At 34.5% G+C, this 14,399-nt stretch overlaps 2 protein-coding genes across 3 annotated transcripts; both read left to right on the top strand.

Annotated features, from left to right (window-relative positions):
• Nucleotides 1-422: 422 nt before the first annotated feature.
• Nucleotides 423-9,755, top strand: ercc1 (excision repair cross-complementation group 1). Its single transcript, NM_001103138.1, has 9 exons — nucleotides 423-636; nucleotides 2,349-2,729; nucleotides 4,734-4,837; nucleotides 6,859-6,958; nucleotides 7,144-7,220; nucleotides 7,415-7,514; nucleotides 7,607-7,678; nucleotides 9,313-9,381; nucleotides 9,489-9,755. Exons 1-9 carry the CDS (start codon nucleotides 574-576, stop codon nucleotides 9,549-9,551), a joined length of 1,029 nt encoding a protein of 342 aa, NP_001096608.1. The 5' UTR covers nucleotides 423-573; the 3' UTR covers nucleotides 9,552-9,755.
• Nucleotides 9,756-11,261: 1,506 nt separating this feature from the next.
• gzm3.4 (granzyme 3, tandem duplicate 4) lies at nucleotides 11,262-14,061 on the top strand. 2 transcript variants are annotated; one of them, XM_087265727.1, is made up of 5 exons: nucleotides 11,262-12,173; nucleotides 12,357-12,504; nucleotides 13,170-13,314; nucleotides 13,399-13,656; nucleotides 13,756-14,061. In XM_087265727.1, exons 1-5 carry the CDS (start codon nucleotides 12,131-12,133, stop codon nucleotides 13,903-13,905), a joined length of 744 nt encoding a protein of 247 aa, XP_087121853.1. In that variant the 5' UTR covers nucleotides 11,262-12,130; the 3' UTR covers nucleotides 13,906-14,061. The 2 variants fall into 2 exon arrangements, with proteins under 2 accessions (XP_087121853.1, NP_001108167.1); NM_001114695.1 differs by lacking the exon at nucleotides 11,262-12,173 and having other exon boundaries at nucleotides 12,302-12,504; nucleotides 13,756-13,905.
• The last annotated feature ends 338 nt before the right edge of the window (nucleotides 14,062-14,399 follow it).

Genomic DNA, 14,399 nt, shown 5'->3' with positions numbered 1-14,399 from the left:
GGCTATGTTACAATTATTTTGAACACATTTTTTTACTCAATTTCACAAGGCTAAAAGTGCCTGTAGTTGAAGAATGGCCCATATATACTATAGATTGTTTTTACAGAGTTCAGAGTTCATACACATTTTGCCTCATTATACAGAACATTTTATTCAACAGAATTTTGGCTCTAATATATCAAACAAACAAAACCAAACTAAAAAAAACAAACCCAAATCTGGTATGTTCATTAAACTAACACGTGTAATACAAAATCTGTTTGCAATTCCTAATATAATCAGTCGACTGGGGAGGTTTAAAGTTCTTTCACTTTTTTTTTACCCCATTCAAGTGTCTTGCCTTAAAATATGTTACAATTGTTATCATTGGTCGGTCGATGGGAGGAAAAGTGATAAATACCGTTTTGGCGCCATCTGTCGTCGAATAGTATTAGGGAGCCTCTCAGAGTCGAACGATGTTTCTGTGTGTAACACTTTTGCCTGATTGGTTCGACTGTTTGTTTCGACGCGATGGCGGCAGATGTGATCATGTTTGGTTCCTCTGTGTTGTGCTACCATTGATAACTAACAAAAATGGAAAAAAAGAAGTTTAATATCAATTTGGACGATTCAGCGTTCTCAAAGGACAGAAGTCCGGTGGGTTTTGATGTCTTTCTATGATTAACCGACTAACGTCATAGTGTTTTGTTATAACTCAGCTCAATGTCTTGGTTGTTTTTATATTTTGTCTGGGGGATTTATGTAAAGTGAACTTTACCCCCGTGCAGCATGTGGTAGTAAACCAACCCACAAACACTACTGGAAGGACTACTTTCACACTTCAAGCTTACCCGCAAAGTGTTGATTTCTCAAATAACAATCTTGCACGCTGAAGTCAATTCCCAGAAGTATTCACAACCACATTTGATCGTTCATTTGATTTGTGTATGGGTCTGAAATTGGATCTGAAATTGATTAAAAAATAACAATAATAGAGTTAATAATTAGAGGCAGTAATGATAGTAACTGGTGTGAGTTTCATGAATTTAACCTTTTCCTTACAGAAGAGAAATAAATAGATAGACTTTAAATACAATACCGATTAACTTAAGTAAATTGTTTAATGTGTGGTTAAGTTTAAAACAGCAACAACAATTTTATGTTTCATGTAACCTAAATGTCTGTTTAAAACCCACCAAAAAGCCTAATTGTAGCCTACAGTTAATATTATTATTTCACACTTATTTTTAAACCTAGTGCGTTTTAAAATGCGTGTCACGTCTTGTCCGTGCTTTAACTAAATAATAATCATTTTACGTTTTAATCAGTTATGGTCTTTGACTTTTTTTTTAAAATGTAGACTGACAATCCTAATGAAAGTCTACGAAGGGGTGCATTTCTCGGCACAACACCTGTTAAGGAAACACTTAACATTAGTAGTTAGTCTGTCTTCGGTGTTGTGGGACATTCTTTGATTATTTACTAACCTTTTTTATCTTTGTCACACGATCCCTTAAATTAACGGATCAGGGGTTTTATGGCGAGAACTTTATACATATTTCCCATTTTATTAAGTATGTATTTTACCTCTTAGTAAACAAGTAGGTAACAACATGTTGAAATTTAACTATTAAAATTTTTCTGTCTTTAGAAGATAATCATTTTCACAAAATACTTTGTTCAAATCATCACAGTATTTACATTAATTCCATACACATTTCATTTGTACTTTGAATGTTTCTGTCTTAGACTAGGTTAAAACAATATTATATATACAATTGAAGTCAGAATTATTAGCCAGCCTTTGAATTTATTATTATTATTTTTAATATTTCCCAAATGATTTTTAACAGAGCAAGGACATTTTCACAGTTTGCCTGATAATATTTTTTCTTCTGGAGAAAGTCTTATTTGTTTTATTTCGACTAGGATAAAAGCAGTTTAGAATTTAAAAAAAAAAATGTCACTTTAAGAATTGTCTTGTAAAATCATCATGGCGAAGATAAAAGTAATCAGTTATTAGAGATCAGTTATTGAAACTATTATGTTTAGAAATGTGATGGGGAAAAAATCTTCTCACCGTTAAACCGAAATTGGGGAAAAAATAAACAGTGGGGCTTATAATTCAAGGGGGCTAATAATTATGTGTTTTTATTATGTAATATTATTTATGTAATTAAATTTGCTGCATTTTAGACCTAGATATCTAATAAAGTCAAAATATACTAAATAATTTCAGCAACTGCTTTAATCTGACCTTCATAAGGAATTAGTTGCAAGAAATCTGTGAACTTTAGTAATAAAATAAAAAGCCATGTAAAATTGATGTGACAGTGAAATTTAACATGTAATCTGTGTCCTTCACACAGGCGAAGGTGTCTTTGTTCAAATCCAAAAATGATCACGTAGAGGCCTCATCTGTTCCAGCTCCTGGCCAACCACTGTCCTATGCAGAGTTTGTTGTTCAGAACAAACACAAGGGCCATCAGGGAGCCCATGGATCAGAGAAACAAACATCTGCTGCCCAAAGTAGAAATAACGCTCCAGGACAAAGCAGTGCAAACATAGCTGTAATTGAATCAGTTAATACGTCCTCCACAGACTCAGAAAAACCTGAGACTGAACAGCAGGGTCTATCAGAGGGACCTACAGAAGATCAGACCAAAGGGGAAGGTCAGAGTTCAGAGAGTTTTGTGGTTCCTCCTCATCTCTTAGGATCTGGAAACAGTATTATTGTCAGTCCTCGACAGGTCAGTATCTTGCATGCACATTTTCATCTTTAGCATTGTATTTTCGTTTATGTGAAGTAGCATAATATGAATAGAATAATGAACTTAACATATTCACTTGGTTCTTTAATTTTGTGTCAGTGTGTTACAAACCCCGGATGTTAGTCTAGGGAATTGGGTTTGACATTTATGTACAATTAAAATAAATTTATATTTACAGTAAGTGAAGTGCAAAAGACAACCAAAGCAGATATACCAAAACTGTGATTTTTATTTACAAATCCCAAGGTTAACAATAACAAATAATCAGAAATAAAGAAAAAGCAAAAATATACTATTTACGATATATACAATATTGGCACAAAGACGGAAAAACAAGAGAGTGGCAGAAGGGATGTTGGCAGCGCTAAAGAAAAGAACAAAACCCAAACAATGTCTAACTCCCCAGAAACATCCAGCTAACTAAGTAAAAGAAAACTAAAAAAAATAAACACACAAAGAGTCTTTCAAGCCCTAAATATCCTTCTCTATCTATTCAAATAGTACAAGGGGTGGCGCTCACCCCTAACCTAATTAGCTAAAGAGAATTATGAGGGAGTCTATATCTATACAAATGATCTCACCCGCTGATTTACTTGTTTTCACTTAAATGAAATGCATATTTTACTTTTGAGACCAGGCCTGACAAAACTGTATTTACTTGATGCTGAACTTATAACTCTAGGTTGACTCGATTGAAGAATTTTTAAGTCAAGTCTAGCTTTTCTGTCATTTCACTACCTGTGTGGACATACAGAGAAACAAAATGTCTTGTCCCGCAGGACAATGGTGCTACAGTACATAGATGAATCATAATTACAAACACAACACTGGACATAAAAGCCATTTACATATACTACAACATAAACTATGAATAAACTTAAACTTTACACATAAGACAGGCAATACAAGTACTTTTACATAAGACTGAACAATGCCACTCAAGCATTGTCAATCACTATATATATATAATCACTCACTATAAAACATTTTTTGTTAGAATATGAAACTTCGAGGACAGCTAGACAAGAATTTTATACAGAGAGTACTTTGATGCATGTTTAAAAAATTATTTATTATGTATTGAAGTGAAATCATATTAATGTCCAGATTACCACATTTATTGTCTCTATTAGAAGAAAGGGATCTATCTATCTATCTATCTATCTATCTATCTATCTATCTATCTATCTATCTATCTATCTATCTATCTGTCTGTCTGTCTGTCTGTCTGTCTGTCTGTCTGTCTGTCTGTCTGTCTGTCTGTCTGTCTGTCTGTCTCTCTCTCTCTCTCTCTCTCTCTCTCTCTCTCTCTCTCTCTCTCTCTCTCTCCCCCTCTCCCTCTCCCTCTGTCTGTCATCTATCTCCCTCCCTGTGTGTATGCGTGTGCGTGTGCGTGTATGTGTATGTGTATAAATAATATGTATACATAATGGGACCCTGTATTTTAAGCCATATTTCATCAGTTCATACTCCAAAAACACTTCCCGAGGATCGGATAAAATCTTGTTGGCTTGCTGAATCATGCTTGACTCAAAAGTATCTTGTAAAGAACCAAGTGTCTGAATTACTATAATTGTTCCTGGCACGCTTATCAAGTTATTTGTTTAATTTCTCATTTTTACTGTTACATTTTCAAATCAAACAATGATTCGGTATCTTAAACTGACTCCTGTCACATCATCCAGTTTTTAAATGAAGGTTTCTTATTATTAAAAACAAAAAAACAAAATCCAAAATCACATAGCCCTGTATGAAAATGTGTATGAAAAAAAGTATGACAAAATGAGTAAAAAAACAAACAAACAAATGAAATCTATTGGGGGCAAACACTTTTTCACACCACTGTGTGCTGTTCTTGCCATTAAATAGTTATAAGTTGCTGACATGGCACTAAACAAACAAACAATGTTGTTGTATGTTAATTAGCTGTTAATCTAACATTAAATCAATGTTATTTATTGATTTTTTTTTATCTGTCTGCAGAGGGGCAACCCTATCCTGAAATTTGTGAGAAATGTTCCTTGGGAGTTTGGAGAGGTGGTGCCAGACTATGTTTTAGGAAGGACAACATGTGCACTTTTTCTCAGGTTGGTTTTTGAGTCAATGAACTGTACCATTGAAAAGATGAATTCTTAAAAAAGAATTTCAATCAATATTCAAATAATTACAGAAATCAATTGAAATAATTTGTTCAAAAAAAAAAAAAATATATATATATATAAATATAAATCAACAAAAAAGCTAGCTGTCTGTAATTACACACCACGATAATTATGGATGCACTGTTTTTACTCTGCTCATTTGAGGTCAGTTGCAAATCAGTTTTTTTGGCTTCTAATACACTGAATCATGGAGGAAAAAATGAATAAGCTGCAAATTTAAGTTTAGGGTATTGGCACATGTTTTATAACTATAGCCTTTACTCTGCTTAGTTCAACATTCCTCATTTTTAAGTTTAAACTGAATATTTGAATATGTATTTTATGCTTACACAGAATCATATATTTATATTTCAAATACTTGAATATTTGTTTTTGCATGTGAGACTTTTTTTATAAGACTTATTATTGAATGTCTGTGCAGGTGTCATCACAACAGGAAACGTTTATTCTTGTTAAATGTAACAACATATTAAGTGTTCTGAGTGTTACAATGCAAATATAAAAGCCTGGCTGAAAGCAAGAGTAGAGGCACTTCAAGCTCATTTTTCTATTGGGTTTGTCAGGTGTGAAACCACAATGTCATCCAACATGCTTTGCAAAGAAAGAAGTGAGGATTCCAGCAAGCAAACACACTGTGGTCAACAGTTGTCATTAGTATGACAATAATGTCTAATCTATGTAGAATCAACTGAGAAATGCAAATTAACCTAATTATTGAAATTACTTTGTGTGAGTGTGTGTGTGTGTTTGTGTGTGTGTGTTTGTGTTTGTGTGTTTGTGTGTGTTTGTGTGTGTGTGTGTGTGTGTGTGTGTGTGTGTGTGTGTGTGTTTGTGTGTTTGTGTGTTTGTGTGTTTGTGTGTTTGTGTGTGTGTGTGTGTGTGTGTGTGTGTGTGTGTGTGTGTGTGTGTGTGTGTGTGTGTGACAGTTCAATTTAAATGCTGGTATATGGCAAAATGTTGCTTTTGTGTTATGCTAGAACAAGCTTTTATTTGGAATTTTAAACTAGAATTGAGTTGTATCATACATTAGAATAATGCACAAGTATTACCATGCTGGTTCCGTAGAAGGGACCACAACAAATTTCATAATTTTTCAACCGCAGGTGGCATCATGTTCCAGGTGTAATTGCTAATTCATTAAATATTTAATTTAAGTGATTTGTTCAAAATTACTGATTCAGTTAAACAAATCAAGTGACTGTATTTTTATGAATTTAATCACTAGCCAGGTTTCAAACCTAACTTAAAGCAAGTCTTTGCAAAGTTGGCTGAAAGCTAAAAAGAATGTTTAATAATCGAATATATATTATCCACGTCAAAGACAATAGAATACACAATACATGTCACTCTTATAGTTTTGAGTGGGAAAAAGGTAACGATCAATATGGCAAATGAAGCCCCGCCTTCTAGTACAGGAGCCAATCATCGATCACTAAAGTCTGGCGATTCTTCGGTTCAGAGGCTCGGACCAGACAGAAATTTCTGCCGATTTTGTTTGATTCGAACATTTTTTGTTTAGAAATGTTTAAGTTTCAGTATTGTGATTACACACACATGCTCATATGGAAAAAAATTTACTTGCATGACGTTACTTAAATGCATAATATTCTACATATATTAAAAACAAAGAAAGTCATTGAGGGATAGTTAGTGCTATGATAACCTGATTTATAAAGTCATTCTAACTTAATTCTAATAGGCTTCATCATGCAGTCAATGCTGCAAAAAATACTGTAAAAAAGACAATAGACGTCAATAGAATGTCTACAGGTGTATTCCAAAAAGCTTCATCTGGTCATATAATATAGAACACATAAACATTTACATAAAATAATTACAGAAATATTCAGTCTTGTGGTTTCATTTACTGAATTGCAAATGTTCTTGTATTCATTTTGGGAAAGCATTTGATATTTTAGTTTGCGATATCTTTTCTTTAACCACAGTGTGCGTTACCATAATCTGAACCCAAACTATGTCCATGAGCGTCTAAAACAGCTGGGCCAGAGTTTCAGTCTCAGAATTCTGCTTGTCCAGGTGGACGTGGTGAGTATGTCTGTTTCAATCATGAACTCACTCATATTTCCTGTCATTTGTTCTTTCTTTAATGATTAGTTTTAGTTAAGTGGTTCAAAATTAAATGATAAGTACATCATCATGCTCAGAATGAAAAATTTTTAAGCTTTTCATTCAGTTAATAATGTTTTATTTCTCTGGACATCATTGATCAGAAAGACCCTCATCATGCACTGAAAGAGCTTGCACGAATATGCATCATGGCTGACTGTACCCTCATCTTGGCCTGGAGGTAACCGGATGGCTCAAAATAAACAAGCGAGAGGCTTGCAAGGCTTGCTTTTATTAGAGGCTTGCAAGTTTTTAAGTGCCTTGTTTAAAAAAAAAGGTGTTAAAGTTCCTGTTGTTTTTTTGTGCTTTAATTTGCTTTAACCTGTTTGTTTGTTTGTTTGTTTGTTTGTTTGTTTGTTTGTTTGTTTGTGCAAGTCCTGAAGAAGCAGGCCGTTATCTTGAAACCTATAAATCCTATGAGAAGAAGCCTGCAGATCTACTTAAAGAGCAAGTAGAGAAAAATTACCTGTCCCAGGTTAATATATTAATAAATCTAAATGTATAATGTATTCTTCATTTGGGAATGCACCTGACACAGAATTACATCCTATTTTTATTTTTTGATAGGTTACAGATTGTTTAACCACAGTTAAGTCTGTCAATAAGACTGATGCCATGACTCTTCTGTCTACGTTTTCTGTAAGGAAGGTTTTTTCATGCTACATTTATTAATTATTTGACAAATATCATGTAGCTGAACTGTTCCTAATAGATATTGTATTAGTATATTAGCATACTATAAAGATTTCTGAAGGATCATAGGATGCTGTAAAGAGTAATGACGCTAAAAAATCACTTTCTGTTGATTCTGTTGAAGTCTTACAAATAAATCAAAATCTAAAATATATTAAAATGCAATTATTTTTTTTAATGTTATAATATTTTGCTAAATTACAGGTTACCTTTTAATAGTAATATTAATGATTATTCTTATTATTTACAGTGCATCCGGAAAGTATTCATAGCGCTTCACTTTTTTTTTTTTTTAACATTTTTATGTTACAGCCTTATTCCAAAATGGATTAAATTCATTAATTTCCTCGAAATTCTACAGACAATACCCCATAATGACAATGTGAAAAAATATTTTTTTTATATTGTTGCAAATTTATTAAAAATAAAACACCTGCAAAATCACACGTGCATAAGTATTGACTGGCTTTGCTCAATACTTTGTTGATGCACCTTTGGCAGCAATTACATTATTGAATATGATGCCACAAGCTTGGCACACCTGTCTTTGAGAATTTTTGCCCATTTCTTTGCAGTACCTCTCAAGCTCTATTAGGTCGGATGGAAAGTAATGTTGTACAGCCCTTTTCAGATCTCTCCAGAGATGTTCAATAGGATTTAGGTCTGGGCTTTGGCTGGGCCACTCAAGGACATTCACGGAGTTGTTGTGAAGCCACTCCATTTATATTTTGGCAGTGTGCTTTGGGTCATTGTCCTGCTAGAAGATGAACCGTCGCCCCAGTCTGAGGCCAAGAGCACTCTGAAGCAGGTTTCCATTCAGGATGTCTCTGTACATTGCTGCATTCATCTTTCCCTCTATCCTGACTAGTCTTCCAGTTCCTGCTGCTGAAGAACAATCCCACAGTATAATGCTGCCACCACCATGCTTCACTTTTGGGATGGTATTGGCCTGGTGATGAGTGGTGCCTGGTTTTCTGAGAGTCCTGGCCACTCTACCATACAGGTCTGATTGGTGAATGCTGCACAGATCACCTCCCTGACTAAGGCGCTTCTCCCCCGATCACTCAGCTTAGATGGCTGGCCAGCTCTAGGAAGAGTCCTGGTGGTTCCAAACATCTTCCACGTACTGATGATGGAGGCCATTGTGTTCATTAGAACTGTCTGAGCAGTAGAAATTTTTCTGTTACCTTTCTCAGCCTTGTCCCTTGAGACAATCCAGTCTCAGAGGTCTACAGACAATTTCTTTGTCTTCATGCTAGGTTTGTGCTTTGACATGCACTGTCAACCCTGGGACCTTATATAGATAGGTGTATGCCTTTTCAAATCGTGTCCAATCAACTGCATTTGCCACAGGTGAACTCCAATTAAGCTGCTGAAACATCTTAAGAATGATCAGTGGAAACAGATTATACCTGAGCTCAATTTAGAGCTTCTCAGCAAAGGCCGTAAAAAAAGTGAAGCACAATGAATACTTTTCCGGATGCACTGTATAATTGGTGAAACCTTACTCCTTTTATGTAATAAAATCTTAAAGTACTTTCGAAATACTTGCATGTTCTTATTGCATTTTATCTCTTCAGTCATTGGAGGGCATCATTAAAGCTTCAAAGGAGGAACTTGTTTTATGTCCAGGACTCGGTCCACAAAAGGTGTGTAAAGACATTTGAATATTTTACAATAACAATAAGCCATCTTCACACTTTTTACCTCTCTAAGAGTATGTCTCAATTACCATTACTCTTTTTGGTTCATTTAGGCAAGAAGGCTTTATGACGTATTGCATCAGCCCTTCATAAAGACCAAGAAGAAGGAAAGTTGATCATTTTAAGCTGCGTTACAGAAAATGGATTTAGAAAAAGTGTCTGGGACCATCTGAGACCATCAGGCGTGAGAGTTTTTGCTGTTTTTGGCATAAACAGTCTCTAAATGTTATATTATTAGGCTTTGTTTTTCTGTAAGTCTAATATTTTTTTGTATATCATTTTTCATGTGATCAATAAATATCCATAATATTTAGATGTAATCATTTGCTATGTTTTTATTTTCGAGTAGGAGGGGAGATTCCGTTACAACTCCATGATTCTATTTGCAATTGGAATAAACCTGTAAAAAACACCTGCCATATAAGAAAAAAATTATAAATGGAAACTTGAGGACTGTCTCAAATGATTTGAGTGTATGGGCAAACTGACTCATTGTCAACTCGAATGTATTTGTGGACCAAATGTTCATGGCCAACACAAATGAAAACCTCACAAGTCAGTCAGGTGGGAGGTTTAGATTATAGGCAAAGGTGAATAGCAATCTTCATATGCCCCTGTCATATAATTTGCCATACATTATGTTGCTTTTATAACCTCAAAAGGCAAAAAAAAGACCTGTGCACACTTTATCTCATATAATGATAGTGAAATGTGACCAGCATTAAGTCCTATCACATTATGTCCTTTATGACATGTTGCATCTTCCAAGTGTTACAGTAAGGTAAATGAAGACTTATGTTTAATTTTATTTGTGCATTGATTTGGATTTTATACTGCTCATATAATTTTTAAAAGGAAAACTTGACAATTTGCCCATATACTGTAATAATTTAGTGGTCTTTAAAAAACTAAATCACACAACAAATAATGTAAGGTAGCTTTGAAATTGAGCCAGTGTTAAAGAGCCCCATTATACATTAAAAAGGGTCATATTTTGGTTTGAAGGGTTTCCAACTGTCTAATATGTATGCAAGGTCACTTTTTTTAGTCCTATAATAAGTGTTTATTTTTACCTAATTATCCCAGCGACTCCCATATGAATCATTCAGCGATTCATTTGTTTCTAAACCCCTCCTTAGCGAGAAGCTAATCTGCGTTGATTGGACCGATGACCGACTGTTGCGATTGGTCGACGCATTCAGCGCAAGACAGAGTGAAATGCCCAGCGCGGCTTATCAACAATATTGAAGTAGTCAAGGTGGATAGTGTGTGTGTGAGCATACCTGCCAACACTTTTTTTTCCCGGGAGTCTTCTGTATTTCAGATCCATCTCCAACCACCCACCCACCCATTTTAACATTTATCCCGGAAAACTCCCTTAAAAACCCCTGTGAAAACCCCGGGTCACTGCAACACTGGTATAGGATCCGATCGCAGCAGCAGCCTGAAACATGCTTCATAGTAGTTACTAACACCACAGTACACGGTTCTCATCAGTGTTATTCAGACACCTCACCCCCAAACCTAACCTTCTCAGTCTCCCGGATTTTTTTTTTGTGTGCATGAGTGCATTAAAGCAGTGCAGTTAAGCACCAGCATATTGCTCCATTCTTAACCATGAAACACATTCAGTATTAATCCACACAGCGGCAAAGGCTGAACTATTGTGAACCTTGATCGCGGCACTTGTGTAGGATCATCTGACAGTGGCCATAGCAATGACAAACGGCAGTAGATCATGAGCTCACAAACGCATTGAAATCCATAAACAAAGCAGCACGCATCGCGTTTTCAACGTGGTATTAGACGTGATATGAGAATATAAAGAGTTAACCAGATACAGTACACGTGGTTACAAGTAACAAAACCGAAATAAATACATAATTTGCAAGCTAGAGAATACAAGGATGCAGCCATTTACGTACACTTGTGAAATGGAGGAAGAAACTTATCCATGTACTAATAAAGTTCCTGTCAAGCTCTGTCTAAGTCTCATACATCAGTAGTCTTTTCTGATCCGTTCTTTAACAAACATACAACGAATCTCTCGTAGTAAGCATGCAGATTGCTGAAGCACTCATCAGAAACTGACATGAACAGCACAGCCTGGGCTATAATGCTGGGGTATTTTTCCAAAAATAAACCTCAACCACTGACTCTTTACAACCATCTTTGAGTGAAAAAAAAAAACTTTCCCCACACACTTCCAATAATATCCAGCTAAGCACAGAATCTTCATGATTTGATTAAACTGGGATCTTTTTTTCTTCCTTTTTTTCTTTGCTACTGCATATGTGGGCGGAGCCACAGGTTTCAATTTTCCCGGGTTTGCATGCACAACAGTTGGGCGGGCCTTATGTTTCGTATCCACGTCACACCGAAATGGCTGAAAACTCATTATCAAGACTATTCATTCAAACCATTATGAGTCGACTCTTTTATAGATGAATCACACTGTCCACTTTCAGATTTAAGCCTTAGCTGGATATTTCACTTGACTTCGAGCTGTGTTATACACTACATGAAAGGTCATTTTCAAAAACCCATAATAGGAGCTCTTTAATATGAGATGTTTCCTCTACACCTTTCCTACGTTTACTTTCATATGTGACTGAACATATGAGTCAGAGAGTATATAGACCCTGATGGTGGTCACTATTCATTTTCAGTTTCTGTATCAGCACATTCATTTATCATGCTGCTCAGTGTTCTTCTGCTGTCTATCTTCTCTCTGTCTGGTAAGACATTTTATATCTATGAAATACATAGATCTATTTAAATACATTTTTATTTCTTTGTATTTTTGTACTAGTGTATGAGTTTTAACTCTAAAGTTATACAGTATATGTGTATATAATTAATTGTAATGTATTATAATAATATATGTATAATCCTAATATCATATTCTGTCATTAAAACAGGAGGGATGGAGAGTGGTATTGTTGGAGGCAGAGAGGTTAAACTTCATTCCAGACCATACATGGCATCTCTGCAGGTACAAAGAAAGCATAATTGTGGAGGGATACTGATAAAGGAGGATTACGTGTTGACTTCGGCTCATTGTTGGAAGTGGGTATATGTATGCAAACATTATTTCACTCCTAAAAATCTAGGTTCTTTTCAAAGTGATGTTGTAGGGGGATAATTATTTGTTTCCACTTAAGCATATTTATGATTATTTTGTGTGTGTGTGTGTGTGTGTTTGTGAAGAACATTTAACTTTTACTTTTTCCCCTATAAGCGATTGCACGATTTAAAAAAAAAAAGGTTTTAAAAATTGTAATGCTTAAAAATAGCTGTTCTTTATTGGCATTGATGGCTCCTTGAGGAACCGTTACATTCACCATCCATTAAACAGACTTTTATTTTTATTGATATTCATTAAATTTAGCATATTTATGATTTTTTTGTCTTGTGTGTGAAGAACATTTAAATATAACTTTTCCCCACTATAAACCATTACACACTAAAAAAAGGTTTGAAAAGGTGTCGCACTTAAAAATAATTATTGCTCTTCTTCATTGGCATTGATGTCTCCTTGAGGAATCCATTATATTCCTTAAATATTAAACAGACTTTACTTTTATAGTTATAATAATGAATTAAATGAATAATTTTATTATTATACCATTTTGACAGAAGAAAGGTTCTTTAAGTCATTGTTTTAGCAGTGTTGCTATATTAAACTGTAGCAGTTATCACTACAAAATAACCTCAACATTCTATATTTTTAGGGATACAACCAACTTAGAAGTTGTTCTGGGAGCTCACAATATCAGCCAGAGAGAGAACAGTCAGCAGATAATCCAAGTCCAGAAATACATCAAACATCCTAATTATCAGAAGAAAAACCACAGTTTTGACATCATGCTACTAAAGGTCTTGTTTGTGCACATTTAAACAATTATATTTGTTTCTTTTTGTGAAACTTGTAAAGTTATTCACTGATTAATATTTTTACAGCTGAAGACCAAAGCTGTGCTAAATCATTTTGTAAATATTACAAATCTACCCAAACACGAACCGAGTATTCTTGCTCCTGTGGAATGCTCCATTGCTGGTTGGGGAATGCAAAGACCTGGAGAAGGAGCATCAAATGTTCTTCGAGAAGTCAACCTCCAACTGGAGTCCAATTCTTATTGCAAAAGTAAATGGCAGGTCTATTTCAACTCTAAGAACATGGTCTGTACTGCTTCAGATGGAAAAAAGGCTTTCTGTCAGGTATTTTGCAATGATACTTTAAATGGTTAACAAATATTTGAAAGATGTCATCTAATAGTGGCAAAATACATGCTAAATATTGAATCTGTTTCTTTTTAGGGTGACTCTGGCAGTCCTCTTTTTTGTAATTCTGAACTTTATGGAATGGCTGCATACACATATCCTAATAACTGCACATTCAAGGAGTACCCTGAGGTCTACATGAAGGTATCTGCCTTCCTACCGTGGATTAAAAAAAACATGAAGTGATTAAAATGCTGTTGTACTGTAGCTTATATGAAGATTATTTATACACCTAAATGATCTCTAATTTGTTTTATTGTGAACCCTGTAGTAAAATGATTAGGCTGTACATTTACATTTCTCAAAATTAATGTTAATAAAAAACAAAGAACCTTTTGAAAATGTTTCTTTTATGAAATGAAAACATCCCCTGGATGTTAAATGCTCTTCATAAAGCCTTTAATAACAATAAAACACTTTTAATTTTTAGAGGATAAGCCAGAAATGAATAACTACTATTTAAAGCCACAGAACATTGCTTTTAATGTTGAAATGTACTGTAAAGATGTTGATTAGCATATCGGTATTAAACAATACAAGAATACAAAAATACAATATTATGCACACACAACCAGAAAATGTAGGTTAAGCAGTTTTCTCTTTCTCCTGTAACTTTGTAATGTCAATTAAATTTTATTTAATATTTGCCTCATCAACATTCAGATATTGACTGCAAATAA

Source organism: Danio rerio, chromosome 9 (genome assembly GCF_052040795.2).
Source record: "Danio rerio strain M-AB ecotype USA chromosome 9, GRCz13ab, whole genome shotgun sequence".
In the NCBI taxonomy this organism is placed as follows: domain Eukaryota; kingdom Metazoa; phylum Chordata; class Actinopteri; order Cypriniformes; family Danionidae; genus Danio; species Danio rerio.
Note: the sequence above shows the minus strand (reverse complement) of the source record. Positions and strands in the feature narration are given on the sequence as shown.